This window comes from Eublepharis macularius, chromosome 4, assembly GCF_028583425.1.
Source record: "Eublepharis macularius isolate TG4126 chromosome 4, MPM_Emac_v1.0, whole genome shotgun sequence".
Taxonomy (NCBI): Eukaryota; Metazoa; Chordata; class Lepidosauria; order Squamata; family Eublepharidae; genus Eublepharis; species Eublepharis macularius.
The window spans coordinates 78,867,660-78,894,456 of record NC_072793.1 but is presented as its reverse complement, the minus strand read 5'-3'; the positions used below and the strand labels follow the sequence as shown (position 1 = coordinate 78,894,456).

General features: G+C 41.0%; 1 protein-coding gene across 2 annotated transcripts in view; it reads left to right on the top strand.

The window, feature by feature from the left end:
- Nucleotides 1–26,797, top strand: part of RASGEF1C (RasGEF domain family member 1C) — a 70,529-nt gene that overhangs the window by 24,478 nt on the left and 19,254 nt on the right. For both annotated transcript variants that reach the window (XM_054977400.1, XM_054977399.1), the window contains 7 exons: nt 1,338–1,475; nt 8,257–8,469; nt 9,560–9,634; nt 18,133–18,228; nt 23,186–23,288; nt 23,382–23,461; nt 25,321–25,416. In XM_054977400.1, coding sequence (XP_054833375.1) covers nt 1,338–1,475; nt 8,257–8,469; nt 9,560–9,634; nt 18,133–18,228; nt 23,186–23,288; nt 23,382–23,461; nt 25,321–25,416 — 801 coding nt within the window. The remainder of the gene's footprint in view (nt 1–1,337; nt 1,476–8,256; nt 8,470–9,559; nt 9,635–18,132; nt 18,229–23,185; nt 23,289–23,381; nt 23,462–25,320; nt 25,417–26,797) is intronic.

The following is a 26,797-nucleotide window of genomic DNA, read 5'->3' as shown; positions in this document are numbered from 1 at the left end:
ATGTGATATATTTCCATTTCTTCTCTGCCCCAAACCAAGAACTTATCTTTGGGTTTATAATAGTATATGGAGAGAAAAAGAGAAATGGGAGAGGAAGTGGAGAGTCCCATGCTGCCTCTTCCACATATGCCACATATGATAATTTATAGGTTTTCAGTTGCTATCTTGTAATGGTCACAAGCAGCTTGAATAATCCTGGCCACAGACTCACCTATGGCCTTTGTTGAGGGCCACAGGGTGGGAAGGGGGGCATGGCACATGGTGGCCACCTTTGGAGCCAAGCGGCTCCCAATGGTCCTCAGCCCATTCAAGCCCCCAGCCGGCCAATCAAGACATGCCGGCCTGCCTGCTCAGGCAACAGACCTGGTTGGTGTAGTTTTCCCTCGTCCACTGCCAGGGGGTTTAGGGAGGAGCTGGCTGGGTGTGACATCAGTTCTCTCATAGCCTGCTTCCCCATTCAGCCTTCCCTTTATTTGGAACTGGCATCTTAGCCACCTTGTGTGGAGTTTGTGTTTGTTAATTTCTTCCTTATCATAACTTGAGGTAGGGTGGTTTTGGCATTGGGCACATATCCTTTTGTGGGGAGACAGCGCCTGTGAGCCTAATTTCCCCACTCAGGGGATCCTGTTAAGGGATCTTGGGAGTGAGGCAGGGCAGGTTCATGACCAGCTAGGTGCCCATTGGGATATCCTCATTCCCACGTGGCAGGGGATCCACACAGAGGTGTGCACCCATGTGACATCTGGCTAACTGTCTTCCCCTGGTTTCCCCCCTCAGTAGGCAGTCTAAGGGGCAGGCAGGGTCATTGGCTAACAGGCAGGTCATTTAATGCTGGGATCCACATCCTGTGCTGTGCTAATGTTCCATAAACTATGTACCAATACAGTTGTTGCCCTTCTTAACTCCAATCTGTGCCTGGCGTTTTTCTGCCATCTTGTCCCGCCCCTCCCCACCCACCCCTTAATGCTACATCTGTAACAATTAAACAATAAACAAACCAGTTGTTTGAAAAAAGTTAAAATAAGCATTTTGTCTAATTTTGTTGAAAGAGGAAGCCACTTCAGTATGTAATAAAACTTTGCTTTTAGTCCACAGAATAAGGCAAGGAAACTCTCTGTTGTCATCCAGGTTTTTGTTGCATATGAATTGTTTTAAAGCAACTAAGGTTATTTGTGATGCACGTTAAACTCAATGTAAATAGATGATCTTTGTTGGTACTGTATAAGTGCTACCATTCAACCTTTGGCTTCAGGAGAAATTCACTGGAGCTTACAGTTAGTGTGTGCGAACTGACTGTTCTGAAGTTTTCATCTATCAATTTTGTTTTCTACTTGCAGGCCCGGATCAGAAAATTTGGACCCAAAATTCTACAGTTATTGACAGAATGGACAGAAACATTTCCATATGACTTTCAAGAAGAGAGAATGGTTGGCTGTTTGAAAGATATTATCCACCGGATAGCTCCATGTGATGAGGTGAGGGTAGCAGAACTTTCACAGTAGTTCTAAGCAGAGCTACACTCTTTTAAGTCCATTGAAGTCAACAGGCTTAGAAGGGTGTAACTGCATAGAATTTCACCGGTAGCATCCAACAGCCATGATCTGCCCATGAATAAGCCCCAGAACTAGTCAAACACCTCCAGGAAGATCCAATTTACAAATTCTTTCAATCCATGATTAATTAATCTTTTTTTAATGCGTTTTCTTTGGAATAAAAAAAACCCCTCAGATTAGACTGGCTTTTCAACAGCCTCGCCCTTACTGTCTCTGGGGCATTTGCATTACATTGGTCCAAGCCTCAGAAAGTTGACCGATGCATTTTTCCAAATCATGAAAGTTTTCCTCTATTAAAGGCAGCTTTCTAGTTTCTTGGGTAATTCAGCTCTCGTTGTGCCTTTTTGTCTGTTGTCTGCTTGAGTATATATGGCTCGGCAGGACTTCTGAGTCAGTGACAGCTTAGAAACTTTACAGTTAGAGTCATTTGGGACTTTGTCCAGACAAGAACTTCTTTGAACATATAAGTTTGTAGGGCCCTGAATGGTAATTTTCAAAGCTGTCCTAAGTGGACATAGAAGAGTGATGTATTGTCGAAGGCTTAAGAGGTATAATAAAAACATTAGTAGACCATGCAAGACGGATATGTGAACTGCACTTTCTCAACGAGGAAACTAATCATCTAAACCACGTACTTCAAGCAAATGGCTACTCCAGAAATGAAATCAGAAGAGCAATTAAACCAAGGATAAATCAAACAACCAAGGAAAAACAGTTTCCCACAGGAAAAGTGTTTTTGCCATATATCAAAGGAATCACTGATCAGATGGGAAAGCTTATGAAAAAGCACAACCTTCAAGCAGTATTCAGACCCACCAGAAAAATACAACAGATGCTACGATCAGCAAAAGACAGTAGAGACCCCCTCACCTCTGCAGGAGTATACCGCATACCCTGCAGCTGTGGACAAGTTTACATCGGGACCACACAGCATAGCATCCAGACAAGAATAAAAGAACATGAAAGACACTGCAGACTTGGCCATCTGGAAAAATCAGCAGTGGCTGAACATAGCCTAACTCAAACAGGACACAGTATCCTATTCCAGGACACTAAAATACTGGACAACACTTCCAACTACTTCGTCAGATTGCACAGGGAAGCCATTGAAATTTATAAGCATAAGCACAATTTCAACAGGAAAGAAGAGACCTTAAGAATGAATAGAACATGGTTTCCAGTCCTGAAAAACACCAGGCTAACAAAATACTCTATACTGGACAATAGCCCTGCAGAGAAGATTAGCATATCAAGCACCAATCCTTATGCAAAAGAACCTCCTCAGGATACAGTGAAGCCTCCCTCCATTAGCATTCCACACTCTGGGAAACTTACAGGATGACTCAGCCCAACCCTACCTTCTTGAGTAGATATAAATTACCTGCCGACTTCTTTTCCACACTGTGACACTGAGAGATCTCTGTCTTTTGGTGCTACACCTCTGAAGATGCCAGGCACTGCTGCTGGCGAAATGTCAGGAACTACAATGCCAAGACCACGGCTATACAGCCCGGAAAATCCAAAACAACCATAGAAGAGTGAAATTATATTAAAAATTATGCTTTTAACAAAGCAATGAAGAAAGGCATTTACCTATATAGTCCTTCTATAATAAGACTTATGTCTGAATTATATCGATATTTTATTCTGTAGAAATAATCCTGCCTAAGTGTTCACCTAAGTAAACCTGCCCATTATCTATTTTCTTTAAAAGGCTTCATTTCAATATTTTATAAACAGAACAGGGTCGAATCCACATTCACCCATTACCCGCATGTTTATCGGATATCTTCCGTTTGCCTCCAATCCGCAATTTTTTCCTCTTCGTTTACATTCCTGCTTCCAATCCGTCTTTCTCGCGCGTCCCTCCAGTCACACGGCCGCTCGAAAACCGCTTTTTTGGGCCGGACCTTTTTTCCCGCCCATTTTTTTAAAAATTTTTTGAGCACACTTTTCCGTTATTTCGATCTTGCCTTATAAAGAAACATCATTGAAGATAATGATGCCTCTCTTTCCCCCACTGACAGCACTGATGGCTCTCTCCCGTTTCTTTTTTGGAAATTTGGAAGCATGTGGGAAGCTTTCGTGGGCATTTCCTATGCAGGACAGTTCAGTGCCTGAATTTTACTGAAGTTTCACTTCCTTGGAGTGTCATTATTTCGATAATTTGTAATTTCGATATTACAGTAATATAAAATAAAAAAAATAAAAAACAGTTAAAAAGGAAGTTTCGTGAGTCTGTTCTGAGGATGGATTCACCCCAAAATGATTTTTCAAACTACCAGATTTGATTTAGAAACAGCATAATCAATAAATCCAATGCTATGAAGTCAAAAACAGTCTTTTGCAGACTACGGAGCACTTGCAAGTTGAATCAGCCAATAGGAACTCCCGGAACGGCCGGAGAGACAGGAAGGGGAGTGGTTTTTTAAAAAACCGTGTAAATTGCACATTGGCCCATTCATGGCCACCGTGAAACTCCCGTTGAAAACCTGTGACCACATATTCGGGAGAAATGCGAATGAAATGCGTCTGTTTAATGAGGTAATGTGACCGGCACTCGGGATTGCGTGGGGAATGCGGGGAACATGCGACTTAGAATGAGGAATGTGGATTTGACCCAGGACTGAAGTCTGTGTCACTCTTGTACCTGTATATTAGCTATTTATTCTATGTATTATCCTGCTCTTCCTGCGTTGTTTTGTACTTTTGTAATTAATTTTTTTCATTACTTGACATATCATGTCTGATACTTTACTTTGCACTGTTTTTAATTTTTTTCATGTGGTTAGACATGTTGATCTTTAGTAACAGAACAAAACTTGGTTCCAATAGCACCTTAGAAACTAATACAATTTTCCAGGATATAAGCTTTTATGAATCAAGCTCACTTTGTCAGATACAAATAAGAATTTGGTGGTATTAATGGAGAAACTTTCCATGGCTGCACAGACATGGATTGCATGCTTTAGTGCTGTGAAATAACATTTAGGTGTTCAGAGGTAGTAAAAAGGGGTGAAAAAATCCTTTCTGAAGTTGGATTACACCAACCAATGTTTTTCTGCAAGGTAAGTATATTTTGTTTCCATTTTACAGATGGAAAACGAAGGCTGAAAGGGATTGGCCTGCATGAAGCCATATACTGAATCCATAGCAGGGCAGAACTGGAATGCAGTACACATTTATCTCTCTAAGCACCACCGTATATAGGCTCCCACTGACTCCATCGTCATCAGTGTTTGCAAAGGATGAAAGAAAGGCAGCTCTTCCCCATGTTTATCTCTCCCAGTTTCTAAACCATGGTTTGTACAAGACCAGCGTTATGTCTCTACAGAGGATCATTTCTATTTTCTTACTTATTTAATGTCTGAATGACAGGATGTTGGTAATAATGATGATAGCAAGGATCTGTGGCAGATTCATAAGATGCATTTAAAAACACACACACACGCACATTGTATAGGGTCACGCCAGTTGATTAATTACTTCAACAAACTTTTTTTGGCCGTTTGGCTCATACTCTTGAAGTACCCAGTATTTATTATTTGAGTTTGGACTTCTTAGGTTAATAGCCTACATTCCTGCTTGAGAATTAAATGTTTTGTTTAAATATTAAAAAAATCATACTCTTGTTCCCAAACGAGGTATTTAAAGAGACATAGGATTCAATATTAGTTTCAGCAGAATATGCGCCAGTGGAACTATTATTGTGAAGCAAAATTGTATGGTTATTTGTATGTTAATAGCTGAGCAAGAAATTGGGGACTTTTTGCATCTGTTAAACTTGAATATAATTTTGCTCAGCAACAGTACTGGACTGTGTTCCATCTGTGAGCTTTCATTATGTAAGCAGACTTCTTGTGTACCTTTAAGATTGTTCTCTTGTCTTTGCTTTTCAAGAGAGATATTATAGGGAGATGTCTCTTTTGTCTTCTGTAGATGTACTTTTTGTGGAAGTTGCTGTCCATGATAGTCTTTCTTCCTTGATGGGAACGCGGGATCAAACTTCACATTATGTCACTTGTCATCTTTGTTTCCTCTTCCTAGCAACACAAATATGTTCTCTGCCATCAGTCTTTTCCACAACTCCAGAACATCACTCATGCATAGCTTGTTATGGTAGTATACATCCACTTGTCATAAACAACATGTAGCTGGATACAGGGCTGGATCGAGGGGGGCAGGGGGGGTAGCCTGCCCCCGGCGCTGCCAAAGAGGGGGCGCCAGACGCGGCTGCCAGCTGCCTGGGAGGCTGAGCGCAGCCCTGCGCTCAGCCACCCGTGCGGCAAGCCAGCTGCCCCAGTGCACGCTCTTGCTGCCGACAGCTGCGCGGCTCACCGTGCACTGGGGCGGCCGGCTTGCGGCACGGGTGGCACAGGGCAGTGGGGCACGCTAACTGCGTGGAGGGCCTCCTAGCCCTGCGCTCAGCTGGCCGTGCGGCAAGCCGGCCACCCCAGCACCTGGTGAGCCATGGAGCTGTCAGCAGTGAGAGCGTGCACTGGGGCAGCTGGCTTGCCACGCGGGTGGCTGAGCACAGGGCTGGGAGGTCCTGCACACGTGGCAAGCCAGCCAGCCGCCCCAGCGCATGCCTGCGCTGCCGCCAGTTCCCTGGCTCACCGGGCGCTGGAGCGGCTGGCTTGCCGCACAGGTGGGCATGGCTCCCGCCCTGCGTGATAATGTCACAACAGCTCATGGAGCACCCAGGCAAGGTTTGCCCTGGGCACCCACGCACCTGGATCTGGCGCTGGCTGGATAGCATCTTCTGTGAGCACTCTGCAGATATGACCAGTCTCAATACTTGTGTCAACCCTAATGCCATCCTCTCCAGTGTTTACTCTACTTTTTGATAGTGTCCTTCATTCAGATTTGCAGTAAGATCAAAGTAAAGCTGTCTGTGATAGGATTTAGGAGAGCATTTTCCACAACAACTCCTCAAACCTCCTCAAAGGCCTTTCTCTGTTTATCTAGAAATCCCCTGCCTGTCAGTGGGCAATACTGAGCTAGGTGGTCCAATGATGACTCTGTGTCAGGCAGGCTCATATTTTTCATAGATAGGGAGGTAACATTCTTGAAAAAGTATGTATGCATTTGTTAGACTACCAATATGTATTCAGTGATTTCCAAACTACTGTTAGTCAAGAAAATTAACATCATTCAAACATTTCAAAAAGTTACTTGCAACTGGAATGCTGAAATATATAATCATAAGTTAATTGATTGGTAAAACTGATTACCAACTACTTCAAATAGACTTTCCTTTGATGTATCTACTAAGGCATGATTATTCCATTAGCAAGTTTTTGCCACTTAAGAAACAAATACACTGGATTAGCTTCTAAGCATTGGAGGAAATCAACTTCCCCATCTCTCATTGCTGCCTTATTTGCCCCTGAAACTGTGTTCCTGCTGGTCAATGTTACCTCAGAGATTATGTAGGGGGCAAAGTGGGGGTCTGCAGCAGGAGGCTGGATTGGCAAAAATTGTACTGCCCTCTTCCCCAACCAGAAATGCCATTTTGTTAGAGGAACTGTTGCTCAACCAACAGAATATATTGTTAGCAGTCAAGTCATATCCTCATGCTAATAGAGAAGTTTATTAATATGGCTATATCATAACTCCCTCTCCTCGTGTGCTTCAAGCACATGGCTTATTGCCTGGCTAAACAAACTATTCCCAACTCTGGCTCAAGATAAAAAATTACTAGAATGTGAGTAATGAGGCAAGACTGACTATCAGCCCCACATCCCGGAGATGTGCATAGATGTAAAGACAAAAGGTCTTCCAGAAGTTCCTGACTTAATCACCCACACCCTGCTGATGTTCCCCCTCCCTCCTTCCTAATCAGAGTTAACCAGGGACCTGATAAACTCTTCCCTTTTGCTAATTGCGGGTCATCAGTCACTATTTCTACCTATAGTCACACCCAGGAAGGTTTAATCAAGCCTTTCCCATTTTATTGTCTCACCTCCAAAGACAGTCATTAAGCTATTCTTTTTGGACAGAAGATGTGATCCTGCCCCAGGGTACGTTCCCCAGTATAATACCCTGCTATATGCCCAGTGTGTGTTCTTGGGACCCTATGAACCCCTTCAGATGGAGGTGGGAGCCTGAGCCGCCTCCTTCTTGCCACGAAGTGATGATCACTTAGCTGCTACTCCCTATGAATGTCCTCTATCTTCTAGACTGATAAATATCACCCAACCCTGTACTCTTCTCGATTTTCCTCCCTGTTTTCTAGTTAATTCTGTGTGTATGTTATGTGTGATTTCCTGCATGTTTGCTTTTGCTACCCCGTTAATAAAAACTATTCCTGTTGAACACCTGCTTGGATCTTTCAGAGAGTCCTCTAAGGAAACAATCCTTGTATACATAGCTGGAGATCCTGCTAAGTTACCTCCTCTTGCTGCCTCTCTTGTACACAAATAGGTTTCATACTCCCTCTGTATTGACACGTATGGAACTTATATTGTGGTCAGTGGATTGAGCTGGCATTGGTAGAGTGGTTCTAATTTGCGCTGGATTCCAGAACTGTGATAGAGAGCTATAATATAGAGGTATAATGTAAGTGGACTGGACATTCTAGAATAGTTTGGTTGAGAAATATTATTCTAAACTACTACTCGCATATGGATACTCATTCAAAACCTATTTTCCCTGCTTATGATTTGTAATGTTTAATTTATTTATCTGTCTTTCCCTTCAGGCATATTGGAAAAAAATGAATCAGCTTCTACAAACACTGAACCAGAAGCTTGCAACTCTAAACCGTGGACAAGAAGGAATACTCAAGATCAATGCAACTGTTTCAGATAAGGTGGTTGCTTTTAAAAGTAAACCTCCATCCATTCAAAGAGAAATATTAAATGTCTGCAGTGATCCCTACACCTTGGCCCAGCAGCTGACACATGTGGAACTGGTAAATGGAAAACAAGACTTATACTTTGCATCCAGTAGTAATGGTGTAAAACATCTTTTTTCAAAAATTCCCATTGAGAATTTTTAAAAATGTTGCAAACATCAATGAACAAAATATAACCAACAGACCTGAAGAAAAATGTCCTGCTTCCTTAACAGATGTTTAATGTATGGAAATGGGCAGCTGAGATTTTTCATGGCGTGCAGGTAAATAGCATCACCTGGTTAATAACATCCCATTAAGCCTCTATTAAAGGGACAGGACCTTTTCCTCTAGGTATTTGGCAATTCTAGTACCCAGAGAATGAAGATAACTTCTCTTCTAGCACTGAAGTCTTCTGTTACAAGGAAATTTTGAAGTAATCATTCCTTCTCTCCATCATTAACTAGACATTTTGTTTTTCTATTTCACCTTCCAAAAACTGAGGGTAATATATTCAAAATGTTTCAATATAAATTTAAGCATTTGATCAGATAAAAACACTTTGTCAATATAAAGTTGAATTGTAACAAAGAGGGGGCTTAAGCTAATTACAAAGTACAGTGAACTAATAAGTGATCAGTTGACCTGTCAATTGATGATAATATACCGTATGTCTCTCTGTTTGGGGATATATACATTCAAAAAGCAGTTTCAAAAAGCTTAGTTATTCCACCAGATATCCTATTTTACTTAATTTGCACTGCTCTGAATATTTCATCAATTGACATGGTCTGAAACACTCCAGTTTTACAATAATTTAGTTTTCCAGTTACAATTAGTGTGGCAGCCTTATTATTCTATATGGTTATTGGTGCCCCATTCTCCCTTTTAAGTTTCCATGAGCTTTCATGTCATCATCATAGGTTATTTTTACCCTGGTAACTAGATGTCCTAGTCTAATTTGGAATGTTTTCCCTGCTTCTGTAATATTAACTGTGATGATGATAATGTTGAGAGGAGCTACTCAATGGGCTAGTGGTTTTAAAAAGACATTTTAAAGTCTTTTTTTGAATTATGATATTTTGAACATTATATACTCAGTAACAGTTGTGAGTTATTCTCAGGGTGTTCTGTTATACCTTCTTTTTCATTTTTTCTCTTGCAAAAGGAAAGACTGAGTCACATTGGCCCTGAAGAATTCGTTCAGGCGTTTGTCCATAAGGATCCTTTGGAAAGCACAAAGGTATGACTTGAAATATTGTCCTGTTATTTTACACATTCTAAATAAGCATTTTAAGAATGACCCTCTATGTAGATCAGTGCCACAATAATAATTACCTCACAGAGCCAGTTCTTAGCTAATGTTCATTGTCTGTCTTCTGTGCAATCCCTGCTGGAACTGTGCACACACAGTCGTGCTGATAGGAGGTGTTATACAGCATTTATTCCACGAGGGAGTGATTCTCCAAATGCATGAATGGCTGTTTCCCGCTGAAACAGCCTGTGTTCTGAGAGAGGTGGTGCCCCCGACCCTCAGTTCCTCTTTTGCTGCTGGTCGAAGAGGTTCTTCTACAGCGTGCGCCTCTGTCTTTCCTGCCACTTCGGGCCAAGCCTTCTTCCTATGCCACTGATCATCTAACAGAGAGTGTGAGAGTGAAAGTTTTGAGATGAGATCTGTCATTTTGAGATGAGATCCTGTCTCCAAAGGAATCACACAGACTAAACCACATCAACACCAACACTCTGTACCTAAGTCCTCTATGACCTTCCAGCTTTCTGAGTTGGACCCTGTACTTTATCAGAGTGAAAGGAGTCCCAGTTTACCATCTAATCCCCCCCAAAAGGCAGTAAACGATGGAGGGTCAGTCTCATCCGCTGCTGATTTTTGCTTATATGCTGAACAGATGCTCCATATAGCCAAATCACTGGACATTGATGTGTCCTCTATGGAGCCTAAGCCAAAGGATAAGATCCTGCAGCACCTATACTTGGGAAAGCCAGCCAATATTTCCTTCCCTATGATTGAAGGATATGTAGAACTGATGTCTTTTCTATGTGACAATGGCTAGACAGTGAAAACGCACGAGTAGGAAGTAATTGCCAATTAACAAATTCAAGGAGTCAAAGGCATATATTAAATACAAAATATTGTCTTCATATATAGTCAAAATTTCTCACATATTGAGGATCAGGCACAGAGCGTGCAGCAAGGCGTGCCCCTTCACCTGGCTGTGATCAGGAGTGTAGAAGGTGGCAATTTCCACCCCCCCCCTTCACTCGGCCAGGACCAGGTGCAGAGGAGGTGGCCGTGCCCTTCCTCCCTGCCTTCATCCAGCTGGGATCAGTGACAGAGGAGGAGGGAATGCCTGCCTGCCCTCCCCTTTCTAGAGCCCTTTGTATTTTTCCCCACAGTGGGCTTTGTTGCTAGTGCTTTATAAACAGCCACTGCAGGAACAGGGAAACCACACAAGCCCTTCTCCATGTGGAAACTACCCAGGAGGAGTACTTCTCTGAACTAAGGCAAAGGAGCAGAAACAGGACTGTAGAAAAACAGGATGCGGCTGGAACTTCATTATCTCCTGCTGCAGGATGGAATCTTAAAAGAGCAGCATAGATATGCAGACTGCAACCTGACAACCCTATGACTTACAGGTGCCATTCTCCTGCTTCCCCTCCACTCACCTGCCAGTGGTGGGGGGAGGCACCTGGGAGGAGGCATGTGCATGGAGTGCACACTTTTTCCCTTTGCACAGGAAAATGATAGCATTTTCTGATCCGATGGTGAAGCTACAGGTCACGTGGGGGGATGGTTTTCAATGAATGTCCTCCCTAGGTATGACCTGTAGCTTCCCTGATGCACCAGAAAATCATTCTTGAACACAACAGGAGAGCATGGGAGTGAGCACACAAGGATGAGTACCCCGCTGACTCCCCCCATCCCACTCCCCACTCCCAGTTTGGCCCCTGGGGGACCTGGCAACCCTCCAGTATGACTGGAATTCAGAACTTGTAAAAAAGCTATTCTAGGTCAACATCTTTTAAAAGTCATTAAAATGAAAGCAGATTATGACTATACCTTTTAATTAACTGTATACTGCAAACCAAAAACAAACTCAATTTCAAAGTCACTCGGTGTTTTCCCTCAGGTTGCTAATAGGCTAACAGCCTTTCTCTTGATTTCCTGCCTTATTTTGATAGGTTGTGGCCTGTAATATAAATTAACTTGCAAAACTGAATTTTGTCAGGAAGGCTGAAGAGTAGAGTAGTAGTAGGTCATAACAATTTAATACACCATAATACAAAACACATCTGGACAGGGTCAGAACCAGATTAAAACATATTCACAACACAATTGTACTATTATACCATACATTTCGATCTAATCTTTCTTGCCGCTAATGCATACAAAGCTACTCTATTAGAAACATAAGAGTCCTCATCAACATTACTGATCTGAAACCCCTTCCTGCAAGGACAAAATATTAGAAATAAATTTGTTTCTGGTGTCCAAAAGGAGAGGGCATCTCAGGACATAAGGAATCAAATCATCTACTTCTCCCATACCACACAATCAAAGTTGTAGAGGGGGGGGGGACATTTAAAAAGTAGCCCATATGTAAAGCAGAAGGCATATCTTGAAATCTTAAGCTGGTAAAGGCCATCCTTAATTTCATTGTTGTTAAGGTCCTAAGGGATGGTGACCTAGTATGATCTTTTTAAAAAAATTTGAAAGAAGGGGCCACTTTAGATTAACAATTGCATCCATTTTAAAGACGCAGTCCCTCAGCTCATGACCTGATCTATTAGATTGTCAGGTCATTCAGTATTACATACTTGGACTGTATAAATCCCAGATATTCCTTATAGGTTTTAACATGATTCAAAAGAGAACAGAAACTTTGGCCTCCCAATGTATCCTGATGGCACTCTAGATTTTTCTTCCAGTAAGACAGAACTCTAAAATTTGCCCTTTCAGAGAGGGAATACCAAGCTCAGCCCTCATTAATGCAACTGGAGAACCCTTTGGCAACACGAGGATCCATCTCATAAAGTAATTTTGAATTGTTTCCAAATGATCCAGAATCTTCTCTTCCCAGCCCCATATTTCAATCTCAAAAAATAAACTGGGGATCACCTTACTCTCAAACAGCCTGATAACAGGATCTACCTGAAGTATTAGATATAGTGTATAGTGACCATAATCCGTTGAGAGTCACTTTTGGCGGCAGAGCTGAATCATCTGGGTTATTTGGTAATCTCAGCAGTAATGTTTTAATTTATAAGAGACCTAAATGGTCAGTTCGTATGCAGAATTCAGTTGCTGAAGTCCTGAAAAATGAGGCGGTTATACAGGAATCTGTGAGTTCCAAACAAAAAGATTTTGATGTGATTGATTATTACGATAAAATTGTCCAATGTTTAAAATCTCTGTTATTGTATAAGGAACCAGCTAAGTCTTCTTGGTTTGATGGGGAGTGCTTGCGGTTGAAAATATATCAATGAAATGTGTAAGGGTCGCAAGAAGGAAACAGGATCAGAGTTCCCTAAGGGTGGCAAGTAGGGCCAAAAGTCAGTACGAGGAGTTATTAAAGGGGAAAAAAAGAAAAGAATTTGCTACTTGTTACTGGGCTGAGCTCCAAGAAGCAGTGATTAACAAAAACGAAAGCAGATTTTGGACACTGGTGATGGCTGGTTTTGAGAGTGAACCTATGGGCTCAGAATCCCTTATTCAGGTTGACTTTTGGTATAACCATTTTTTGAAGATGTACAGTTGTGAATACAGGAACATGATTTTATGCGATTTATTACCAAGTGCGCCGAATTGGCCCCCTGTGTCAGAATCTGAAGTGAGATCCTTGGTGGAATCTTTGCCAAGAGGTAAATCCCCAGGAGAGTACCTGATTTTAGCAGAATGTTTTAAAACGCATATCGATTAGTGGGTCCCTTTGTTGACAAAACTTTTTTGTCAGATTAATGACATAGGTAGATTTCCTAAAGGTTGGACTACAAGTATTGTGGTTCCGATTTATAAAAAAGGCAAAAGAGCGACCTTCATAATTTTAGGCTGATTAGCTTATTGTCCATCACTTCTAAATTGTATAGTAAATATTTGAAAAATAAATTAGAGGACAGTGTTACTGAGAACAACTTAATTCATCCCCTGCTGATAGGATTTAAAAAAGGACACTCTACAATTGAACACTGTCAAACATTATATTTGTTGGCTGTGGATGCAATTAGAGGCCCAACAAAAGTACTCTGTGTGGACTTTATAGACCTGGCCTCAGCTTTTGATTCTCTTGACAGGGATAAATTATGGAGGAAACTGATAACACTTAATATTGATCCCAGGTTGGTCTACTTGATAAGTCAACTGCATAGTAACACTATTGTTAAGGTTAAAGTTGGAAAGGAAGGTGTGTTAACCGATGATATTCCAGTACAGAAGGGGGCAAAGCAAGGCTGTATTTTGGCTCCTACCCTATTTAATCTGTATATTAATGACATAGTATATAGTTGTGAGGGCATGGAATTTATGCCCCCAGCAATGGATCAAACTAAGGTACCAATAATGTTATATGTAGATGACATGGTTTTATTGTCACTGACCAAAATTGGTCTGATAAGGCTATTGGATAGAGTGGGTCAGTATTGTAAAGAAGAAGGCTTCCATATAAATTATGCCAAGTCCAAGGTAATGGTTTTTAGGAAGCGCCCTAGGAAGTCAGTTTGGAGTAGAGAAGTGAATTAGTTGAGGTTTGTTAGATAACCTCCCTCCTTTTACTGGTCAGAAAAGAACAAGGGAAATGCTTTGGCAGGCACATGAGACCGTGCATACAATGTCTATGCTAGTTTGCAGCCAACAATTAGAATGCAGGAGACATAAAGGCCATATACTGAATATGTTCGAAATTCTTGTGAACTTCACAGCAAAAGAACTAGTGGAGTAAGTGAAGATACTCTTCCCAATCAAGTCCCTAGATAGTTTCAAGAACTAAGGAGATTCTTTATGCATGGCTTCTGTCTTTATTTAAACATTTCAAGCCTTTTCTGCCTACCATAACAACTGGCACCCACAAAAACATGGGGGTTATTGAGTGCCTGGCAGGTTGTTGTCTCTGGTGGCTTGCTGTTTACAGCCCAGAATTTGATTGTCAAACTTGTTCTTTTGTTTTTCACCAAAAAAGTGAAATATTGTATTTGCAAAACACTCTCATAGAAGATGAATTTTTTTTGTTTTCATTCAATCAAAATAGGCCATAAGATTGAAAGTGACCCCAAACATTATTTATGTCCTGAAAAACAGTTGAAATGTTCAGATACTTATATAAGCTCACATACACAGGACTACTTTGGGAATGCTATTACACAGGATAGGAGATTAGATGTTAATAGTAGATACATCGGGCAATTTTGATGATCAAATTTTAGATCATGGGGATTCTGGGCATTCTATAGTAATTTTTCATGCAATTAATTATCACAAATTTGTGCAAGTGTTTGTTGTAGTTATAGATAAGCCATAATGGGAATCTATCACCTAAGAAATGGATGTGGGAGATCACTTGATCAAAAGTGTTCATATCTTCTAGCACATACAAAGCAAGTTCCATATTCAAACATTTACTCTTGACTGTGCATGTACTCTGAGTCTGAAGCAAGAACTTTAAAGGGTCTGGAATCAGCTTCTAAATAAAATTGAAACAATGATAAATGTGATGATTAAATGCAGACATGGTAGTCAGTTTTGGTGGGAGAAAATGTGTCTTGTATGCAGCTGAGTTGGATAAACCAGCAAAGGTTTGGGGTGGGAGGAGCATGGAGAACAAAGAAGAAATGTTGAGTGCTATGTTAAATGTACACCCGAAGGCTTTGCTTGCCATATAGCATTAAATATACCTTGATTTAAAAGGAAAAGCCGCTGCAAGGGGAGAATAAAGTATGAGCAGCAATTAAGGATAATGCAAAGAAATATGAGATGGAGATGACAGACCACAGTGTGTAAATAACAGAGTATGAAAGTGGCCTGAGCAGAATCCAAATCCACTGCCTCAACTGGAAAATATGAATTGCTTTTCTTACACAAGTAGTATTTCATGAGTGGTTATATATATTAGATATTAGAGTGTTGCAGTTTGATATACTTGTTCAATAAGCAAGGTAGTAAAATTATTTTCAGCCAGCCAGGAAGTCATTGAAAGCTTCTCTGTCTGAATAAATCATCAATCCAGTGGCTGTGAGATCCATAGCCTTTTATGTGCACTTGGGAATCCCCTTCCCCAAAATATCACCACTTTCCTGATACAGATATTTGTGAAGTAGCTGCCAACCTGGGTCGAATCCACATTCACCCATTACCCACATGTTTATCGGATATCTTCCGTTTGCCTCCAATCCGCGATTTTTTCCTCTTCGTTCACATTCCTGCTTCCAATCCGTCTTTCTTGCGCGTCCCTCCGGTCACACGGCCGCTCGAAAACCACTTTTTGGGGCGGGACCTTTTTTCCCCGCCCATTTTTTTTATTTTTTTGAGCGCGCTTTTCCGTTATTTCAATCTTGCCTTATAAAGAAACATCATTCAAGATAATGATGCCTCTCTTTCCCCCACTGACAGCACTGATGGCTCTCTCCCGTTTCTTTTTTGGAAATTTGGAAGCATGTGGGAAGCTTTCATGGGCATTTCCTATGCAGGACAGTTCAGTGCCTGAATTTTACTGAAGTTTCACTTCCTTGGAGTGTCATTATTTCGATATTTCGTAATTTCGATATTACAGTAATATAAAATAAAAAACAGTTAAAAAGGAAGTTTCGTGAGTCTGTTCTGAGGATGGATTCACCCCAAAATGATTTTTCAAACTACCAGATTTGATTTAGAAACAGCATATTCAATAAATCCAATGCTATGAAGTCAAAAACAGTCTTTTGCAGACTACGGAGCACTTGCAAGTTGAATCAGCCAACAGGAACCCTCGGAACAGCCGGAGAGACAGGAAGGGGGGTGGTTTTTTAAAAAACCGCATAAATTGCGCATTGGCCCGTTCACGGCCACTGTGAAACTCCCGTTGAAAACCTGTGACCACATATTCGGGAGAAATGCAAATGAAATGCGTCTGTTTAATGAGGTAATGTGACCGGCACTCAGGATTGCATGGGGAATGCGGGGAACATGCGACTTAGAATGAGTAATGTGGATTCGACCTTGGTAGGATTAATCATAGTCAACTCAATGATTCTCAGAGATAGCTGAGCCCTTTCCAGACCTCTTGCAGGTGGGGGACATTGGGTCAACCTAAGTATTGAGAGTCCAAGCTCAAGGAGGTATAAAAAGGAGTTGAAATTAAACACCTTCTGCCTATAAGTAGGCAGCTCTTTCACATGGCATCATTAGCTGACATTGAGGATGTTTTACCATGGGATGTTATAAAGCCTCTCCCAGCCCTGTTGGTGTACAACTGGCTGTGCATAAGCTAGAGTTGCTGGAACTCAACATAGCCAAGGTATTTTCCTCTGATTTTATTAACTGTGATACCTATGAGAATCGCATTCATTGTTTTGAATTTATAACCCATTCTACTGAACAAGCTTGAGGCTGTTTTATTTTATTTTATTTTATTTTATTTTAAAGGTATGGCTTGCTTCATGTGAATTCCCCCCAGCACAAATCCCCTCATTCCACCTCCAATCTTCATTAGCATTAGGGTAGTTTTTTAAAACAAACGTTTCCCATATTGTTCCATCCATAAGAAACCTTCCCCCCACCCCAGTATAAAAACCTCTTCTTCATTCCCCTTATACCCATCCTATCTTTAGGATATCCTCAAGCCCTTAACTTGAAATTATGATATTAATGAAATGAAATGAAAGAAAGTAACCCCCAATACCCTGTAGAGACTGCTAATGGATATAAGTATTTAAAGCTATTCAGAGTTATAAGCCCTATCTGGAAGATTATGATGTGATTTTTTTTTAATCTAAAGAATGTAGGCACCACACTAGAATTCATTCTCACTCACATTAAATCTCCTCGTAACCACCATCTAAAGAGCATATGTCACAAGAGTGACATTTTTGTGATGAATTTTGCCATCTGAGTGACTTATTTCACAGCAACAAATGATACAGAAATAGGCTGGAGATGAAGAGATCTGTTGTGAAAATATTACTCTTCCAAAAACATGAGGATGTGAAGGAAATAATATTTTTAGACAAATATTGTTCAGTACTGTTATTGCAGTCCTCTTTTGTTTTGTCATCGTTCTCCTTAACCAAATTAGAAATTTTGTTTCTTGCAAGATAGCATCATGGGCTATGCATTTGCTGAACTGTGGGAACTCCTGGAGTCCAAACATGTAAACTAAATGATTATTACATGGAAAGTCGTGCTTGTCAGATTTTATTTTTTTCCAGATTCTTCTCGCTCTTTGCATACCGTAATATCCTGGCTCTTAATATCCTGGTGAGTAGGGACTGGAATAAATTGCCTCCTGAGCAATTGCGGTAGGCAAAATGGGGCTGTTCATCATAAGCTGATTTGATTTGTAGGAAACATCACACTCTGTTAAATCTAATGCATCTGCAGGTTCTCACATACATGTACTGCCTCATCAAGTGTATGCGTCTATGTTTCCACCCAAGCATATACTATTCGTGACAAAAGAACATTGACAGTTGCTCTAATTAATTTTTCTTAAGAGCTAAGCCAAATTTAGTTATGTATCACTTCATATTTTTGTTTTCCAGCCCTGTTTCAGTGAACAGAAGAAGACTAGTAACCTTGAAGCCTATGTAAAATGGTTCAACAGACTGTGCTATCTTGTAGCAACGGAAATTTGCATGGTAAGTGAAAGATGTGCAGGCATGGGTAACGGTTTGCCTTTTTGTGCCCTTTGATACATCCACTGATATACATATATTAATTATATATCTAATACAGAATCAAACCTCCATATGGATCAATAGACCCAGGGAACAGGGCCAGGTACACACAGTAGATATTTTTCTGCAAGTTTGGAGGAGACTGGTTTGCTGAAAAATGCCAAAACTTTAACAATAGAGGGGATTAAATCCCCCCAAATAGAAGCGATACGTCTGTGCTTGCATAGCCTTCAATGGGAGGAGGTCAGGGAGCTGTTGCCACTGTATGAACCAGATTGGCAGAGACGGCAACTCAAAGATAACAAGAGAGCTATCCCAAGGGCACCAAACTAGCACGCAGTACAAAAAGCCCTTAGGAATATACAATAACCATAAATATCACAATTTCATATATTTAAAGTGCTTAGTGCAAACCATTCCATCTTACAGATTATCTTATTTCATGTACATCAAATGTCAACGGTGGTATAAAGTCACGGAGTTCCTACAGACAATGCATATAATGAAGTGCTTGGAAGCAGAAACTTAACAGTCCATAATAAAGCAAAATTTTGCCACAAGTATGTGGTTTCCAAGTTGTAGAAGTCTTCTCATGAGTAATGTACGCTGCCTACAGGGTTCGCCGGCATGTAAGGGGTCCAGTCCCATTTCGCACCAAAGGCTTCTTCACAGGCAAAACATCTGTTATACAATTCAGTATAAGTCAAACATTAACTCAATATTTTCCAAGCAGTAATTATCTTAGCAAATTACAAACATATCAACTCACAGCGAGTGTAACGATCAGTCTCATTCCACCATTGCAATTACTTCTGGCAGATCTAGCGTCGTGCCTGGGTGTAACCTTCCCATGGCTTATATACAGTATTTAGTTTAAAGGTGCAGTCACCTGACAACCTCAGAGAGTTTACAAGAAACAACTCAAATCCAAGACATTGTTAAGCCCATAAGGGGTCAAACTATTTAATCTGTATCCATTGGGATTCAAGTTGCAGCAACCTGCGTTGGGCATCTAGATTTTTACCCTGTAATACTTGAAGAACCATCACTTTAAATTCTGTTTTAGAGTCATGATATTGAATAAAGTGTTCCACAAGCGGTGCGTCTGTAACTCCATGTTGAATCCGAGACTGATGTTCCTGAATACGGGTTTTCAATGGGCGAGTTGTACTGCCCGCATACATCAAAAGGCAGCTACATTGAATCAAATACACCACATAACGGTGTCTTACAATTAGAAAAAGCAGTGCAGTAGAGTGGTCTATTAGTAATGGGGTTAACAATATCTGTGGTTCTTACTGTCACTGGACAAATATTGCAGCTCCCGCAGGGAAAATACCCTTTTGGAAGCTGGACATTGGTAACTTCTGCTCCCATTGTTTGAATGTACTATATTATCTTTAAGATTCCTCGTCCGCCTGAACCCTGCAGATGGCGCCTGTTCACAACCCTCTATACTAGAGACCAAATGACAATGTTTCCGTACAATGCCTAAAATCCCCAGAGCCAAATTGGTATAATCCAAAACCCATTTTAACCTGTTGTCTCCCAGTCTTCCCTTAGGAACCAGTAGGGCGTCACGGAGGTGTTAATAGCTCTTTTATTAGCTTCTTCTATTCTCTTCGTAGGGTAACCTCTAGACTTGAAACTTCTATCTAATAGTATCCTGGTGTACATGAAATAAGATAATCTGTATGGTGGAATGGTTTGCACTAAGCACTTTAGAGACGGCAACTCTGCAGGTTGGCAGGTGAAGGGTGGGAAATGGGATTTCCCACAAGCTTTGTGGGTCCTCCCTTGTCATCAATATATCTAATTCTGAATGTGGATATTTTAAATCCAGAGACGAGCCATGAACAGACAAGACAGATATTCTTTACAAACCTATAAAAATCCCCGGGCTTGCAGAAAAATCTGAAATCTAATAAGTGGTCATTATGGGGGTTAAGCGCAGTTGTTGTTGTTGTTGTTATTATTACTGCTGCTGCTGCTGCTGCTGCTACTACTACTACTACTACTACTAGGCAACCACAGCAGTACTGGCAGCCTTCATACCTTGATTTCTGTCAGCAAAAGGCAGGGGAGAGTCTTTCCAGGGCGGTTTTGACTTCCCAATCTAGTCTTACTCTCCTCCTCCCTGCTCTAGAGGGAAGACTCAGTGGAGCCAGGCCCAACAGCGACCACCAGTCAACTTGCTACTATGTAGTTGTACAATGCACCCAGATGTGGTGTTTCCTACCAGCTGACTTGATGTCACACAACTCACCTGGTCCCATTGGCAGGCTCTGTACACATTGCATGACTTAGCCAAGCCCAGTTGTGGCCTCCACACAACTCATTTGAGTGGCTTGCTACTGACAACTTTGGCAACTCAGCCAGACTTTTCCCAGGGAGAGGCTGTCAGAGGAAGGGAGGGAATGAAACCTAAGATCCAGGGTGATGTAGTGGTTAGAGGGTTGCACTAGGATCTGGGAAACCTAGGTTTGAATCCCCATTCTGCAGTGGAAGCTTGCTGGGTGACCTTGGGCCAGTCACACTCAACCTTATCTACCTTACAGAGTTGTGAAAATAAAATGGAGGACAGAAGAGTACTGTAAGCTGCTTTGTGTCCCATTGTGGAGAAAGGTGGTGTATAAATGAAGCAAATAAATAAGAAATAAAGCAGAAGAGTGGGGGAAAGCAGACAAAAGAAAGGCTGGTTGGTGAATGGGAAAAAACAAAGGAAGCAGGGAAAGTGGAAAGGATGATGGGCTGCCATGATGAAGAAGGAGGAAATCATGTTGGGAATGGAATATAGAGGGAAATGAAGCGACCTCTGCAAGTCTTTGCAGGTTCCCCGCTTCTATACACTTATTTTCCTGTTATAACTGCATTGATTACATTCAGGAAAAGAAAGAGTTGTTTAAAAACGAGCCTCTCATTTTCCATTATTTACTTTCTGAACTAAGTTCAAAGATGGAAATACAAAATGGCAGCTGCCATTTTCTCTTCAGCCCTGGTAGCTCCTAGCCGCCTCCATGGAGTTTCCCAGGCAGCTTCAGATTCAAATTGCCCAACCAGCCAATCAGGAGCCAACTGGCTAGGCATAGGTGGAGTGGGTCCCAGCCAGGAAACCCTGGGGGTGCAGTCTTTCCTCTGGTTTGCCTGCCAGATATCTCTTAGGAAGCAGGCTACGCCACCAGCACTTTGCGCTTGCCAGCATGCCCCCCATCCCCCTCCTCGTTCAGCAGGTTGTGGGTGTTTTGTCATTTCTAGCCTGTGCTGGGGAATGCTTTCTTGGTTTTCTTTGAGTTCTGTAACATAGTACTGGATTTTGCGGTCTGCATGTTTGAGTTTTTCCGTCTTTGTCACAGCTTCAGGCTTGAGACTGTTATGGTATTGGGCACAGATCCTTTTGGGGGAAACATGGCCTGCAACCCCAGTTTCCCCATAATTGAGAATCCCCTTAAGGGATCTTGGGGGTGATGCATGGTAGGCACATGCCCAGCTCAGGGCTGTCATGGCATGCTGACTCCCAGGTGACAGGGGATCCATGCAGAGATTGACACCCATTGGTATCCCACTTCCTGTCATCCCATGGTTTTCCACCCTGAGCAGGTGGGCTGAGGGAGGGGGGTCATGTGGCAGGTGGGTCAGCTGATGTTTGGATCCATGCCCTGTGTAACACCAAGGCTCCATAAGCTGTAAACTAATGAAAGTTGTGGCCTTTTTAATTCCATTGTCTCTGTGTTTTCTGTGACCTTGCCTCACCCCTTACCCCTTCAATACTGGACCTGCAAATCTTTTATACTAATCATAAAGTGGTCTCAGCAGATTAAAAATGGTGGTAAAAAGACAGCTCTGTCTTGCTACATTTTGCCCACAATTTATTCTGGTACAGTTCCTATCCACTATGGTTGATTAACTGACATAGGTGAGAGATCCAGAGGAGTTAGCCGTATTGTTCTGTAGTAGCAAAATAGTAGAGTCCAGTAGTACCTTAAAGACTAACCAACTTTACTGTAGTATAAGCTTTTGAGAACCACAGTTCTCTTCATCAGATGCATGTGACAAAGATGATGGCAATCACATGCATCTGACGAAGAGAATTGTGGTTCTTGAAAGCTTATGCTACAGTAAAGTTGGTTAGTCTTTAAGGTGCTACTGGACTCTTTATTATAGGTGAGAGAGTGGAGCACAGCCTGCCTCTTACTATAGTTCTCTGGTAAAAGTTCTTATGCCATTTACTATTAAAGATATCTCTTAAAGCATCTGGAACTGGCCAATATTGGTTTACTGAGTAGATTGATAGTAGCTGATGTGATCTGATGGATTGTTTTAAACAAGAATAACAGCTAAGTTTTGGGTATTCACTGTATCCTGTTTTAGCTAAATCTATTTCACAATGCAATCATTGTGCCTTAAATTAGATCTCACAATTGTCCAAATAGCATTTGTTACCATAAATAAAGAATGGATTATCAAAAAACACAGCAAGTGTAAAAAGAATGTTTGCTAGCAATTTACAGCCTGCCTTTATTTCCTGCTTTTAAGATCAAGCCCAAAAAAAGATGCTGTGATTGGCATGAAGCCTAGAAAAAGTTACAGTAATTGGCATTTTATTGACAGCTAGTTGGACAGTGTATCCATGGAATTAATAGTCTCCCAGAGTACAGGTCTATGTGTCAGTGTTGGGTCAGTGCTTGTGAAATACATTTCTAAAGGTATAATAGGTTCTGGTCACTCTCTATAATGGAAGTGCGTTGCTTTGGCAAGCTGCTGCCATTAATCAAACAGCTTCAATGGAATTTTAAGGCCGGACGTTTTCTGAAATCAATTGATTGAGCTGTAGAATAAGGCATCTCCAGTAGAGAGTCCTGATATACCACATAGTTTTTTGCACTTGTCTTTCATGTCTGTTTTATTTGTCTATTTGCAGCCTGCAAAAAAGAAGCAGCGAGCACAAGTTATCGAGTTCTTCATTGACGTTGCTCGAGAGTGCTTTAACATAGGGAATTTTAATTCACTGATGGCAATCATATGTAAGTATCCCAGTACCTTTACTATAGGGAATTATAGGTGTGGAAAAGGTCTGTTTCCTAAATGATCTGCCTGTTTCTCTTCTTTTTCCCCAGCTGGTATGAACATGAGTCCAGTCTCCAGATTAAAGAAGACCTGGTCAAAAGTCAAAACAGCCAAATTTTTTATTCTTGAGGTATAATATATAAAGATTTTTGCTACTTATATTTTTGTGCATTTAGTTAGGATGCATATTTCTAGTAAGATGCTGAATGATATGATGCACGTTGCATACCATACCAAATGCTGAAGGCAGAAACGAACAAAAAGGAGAAAATACCTGACCCACAAAGGAGTGCAAACTGATTCCTGATGCAACTCCAGGTCTGTGTTTTTACCTCAAGCCATAGAGAACAGAGGTAATAGTGCCATCAGAGCTGAATTCTGTCACTGTTTTGACTGAAATACCAGTTTGTATGTCAAGACCAGTGGCCATCCAAAAAGGCAGCGTTTGATAATCAGGGAGACTGAGTTTTGCCAGAAAGGGAAACAACAGATCGAACTATCTATTCCTCTTAGGGTTCTTTCAGGTAAGATTTTCAAGAACTAAAATTGTAACTGTGCTCAGGGCCTCAGTTCTAATATTGTCATCACTTCTATTTTTTTTCTGTTGCTGGGACACACTTTTGCTTCTCTTGAACAAACAGGATAACTCCTGAAAATATGTGGGTTGTAATCTGCTGCTCTGTGTATATATATCCCTAGCACAATACTTTTCCTTTATAGGTCTCAGAAGATTAGCATTATAAATAATGGGCACCACAGTCTGCACTCTCATGGCATAACTACATCATAATGCTTTTCTGTGTCAGCAGATGTGGTCTATGAGCTCCACTCTTCCCAGGGGTACAGTTGCTAAATTGATTTTGGGACCATGGCGTATGGCGACAGGAAGCTTCACCTCTGCCCCCAGCACCATTTTCCTGACTTAAAACAGAACCCAAGAGCCTTCCCATCCCCCCTAATTGGAGTGGAATATTTAGTATGTAGCTCATCCAGTGGGCCAAATAGTCACTTACTATGGCTTAAGCCCCTTCTCCCTGCATGCCACAGTCCTGATCAAAATCTGGCTAGCACATGCCTGGGAAACAGAAGTCCCATTCCACATCTGTTGAACTGACCAAGAAATACATAGGAAAAGTGTGCCATGCAGTTAGTTCACCTGTCACTCTCTTGTACACACTTTTAAAAAACAATTGTAATCTGCCTAGAGGCTCAGCAAAAAATTACCAGAGGAGGAGATACTGTCCTAACTAATTTATAGTTTCTGTGCAGACTTTTGTTTTTAGACTTACACTCGTGTGCGCTGTGCTGAGCCTAAAGGGCAACCATTTTTGATTACTATTATTTCAAAATCTGGATGCTTCTATGGGTTCTCCTTGACAATTGCTGTGTTTTTATTAGATAGTGAGAACCATATAAGTGTACAAGTGTGTATGTGGGGGGGGGGAGGGGAGGAATGCACAAACAAGTTACGTTCTTACAATGAGACAACAGACCGATCTTAAAACAGATGTAACTCTGATGAGGATTGCACTTCCAAGTGCAACAGTTTGCACAGAAACATTTGGTATTCAGAGTAAAGCGATGGTATTTATCTTGCACTGAGCATTGTAGAAATGAGTCTCAGATTAAACGAGGCATATCAATCACTATTTACATCATGTGCCCTCTGTGAATCAATCAGCGTCCAACAAAAACAAAGTAAGTGGTGATCATCTATAAAAATGATTATCTGACAGTATCTTTAGAGCAACCTTTGAGAACTAAAGAATACTATTTCCAATAGTAATGGAATTATCAACCACAAGAGAAACAATAAAGGGATGAATGAGCAACAGATCCCAAAAAGAGATGCGGAATTATGTTCTCTTGGTTTATTTATGTGCTTTTATCAGGCTGCCTTTTGATCAAATTCTAAATTTCATGTTGCAAAGAAAATCCAGATACTTTCTGATCTATTAACTTGCACGTGGTCCTGGTTTATTCTTCTAGCATCAGATGGACCCAACTGGTAACTTCTATAACTATAGAACTGCACTGCGGGGAGCTGCCCATCGGTCCTTAACAGCACATAGCAACAGAGAAAAGGTAGATATAATGGAAGTGGCAATACTGTGTGTATGTGTGTATTTTTAAAAGTTTTTCTGATTGCTCCATAGATGTTGTTTTTTTGTAGAAAGCAATTATAATTCTAATTTATTACTTTATGGATTAGAAAACAGGATAAGGAAAAACTAATTGCCCTGGGTGAATTACTGAATCCAGAGTCTAAGAAGTACTGTTTACTAGAACGAGTTATGTCATCACAGTATGCAGTTTAGAAGAGTACATTAAACCTCATTAGTTATTAGCAATACTTGTAACCCTGTTCTGTTGGATATGATTTTCGTGCATTTGTGGGCATTCCACATAATGCTAAAAAAACGCTGTTGTTTTGGAAATGAGTCAGTTGTCCAGACTTTACACGGAGGGGTAGTGGCTCAGAGACAGAGCTTCTGCTTTGCATGCAGAAATTCTCACGTTCATTGACTGGTATGTAATATGTGATGTGCAAGACCTCTGTCTGAGATCCTGGCGAGCCTCTGCAGACAATACTGACCTTGATAGACCAACCGTCTGAATCAGTATAAGGCGGTTTCGTGTGTTTGTGTGACTTGGAAGTCCTGGAATGCTACTTTTCCCAAGGATTCCCAAGGAGATAGGAAAAACACTGAACAACTTCTACAGGTAGCAGGAAAACCAATAAGTTGGTAACATTGCATATGTTGGAACGCTGGCAACTGAGGCCTGCTTAAGGAACTCCTCTGATGTCCCGCTGTTAAAAACATTATAAGAAAAAAGCTTCCTGTGTCTCCATCTTCAGAAGTGAGATGGGTGACCACAACTGTGGTGTCTGTAGTGGTGCCTCGTCTCTAGAATTCTATTTATCTGGTATCTACTCTTTTCACTTTTAGGTCCTGAATGAAGATTTTTCTATTTCCTCAAACATATTTCAATAATTAGAGTTTTAGCTAGTTCTGTTAATTCTCACTCTTAACTATTTTAACTGCTGCAATTATTTTAGTCACTTACTGTTATGACTATTAAAATGAACTGACATTTTTAAATCGATACTTAGATCTCACTGATTTTATTACTGTTGCACTTTTATTTTTAATCTCTTTTAATGCTGCAAACCTTTCTTGGATATGGTTTTTCCACAAAAATAGATAAATAAATACTGGTATTTTTATATTTTTTGTGAACCACTTTCAGAACCTTGATTATAAGGCAGTCTGAAAATGACCTAAATAAATAATAGTCATCAGTTTCCAATCAGTCTGGATCTGGAATGGGACTTACGTCTCTATATAGTCATGATAGTATGGCAGAGTTATTTCTATACTGGAAAGCCCTAGGATTTGGACACAGCTTTTCCGCTTATTGATATAGTGGAACAGAGTCTCCACAATGTTTTCATGAATCTTTG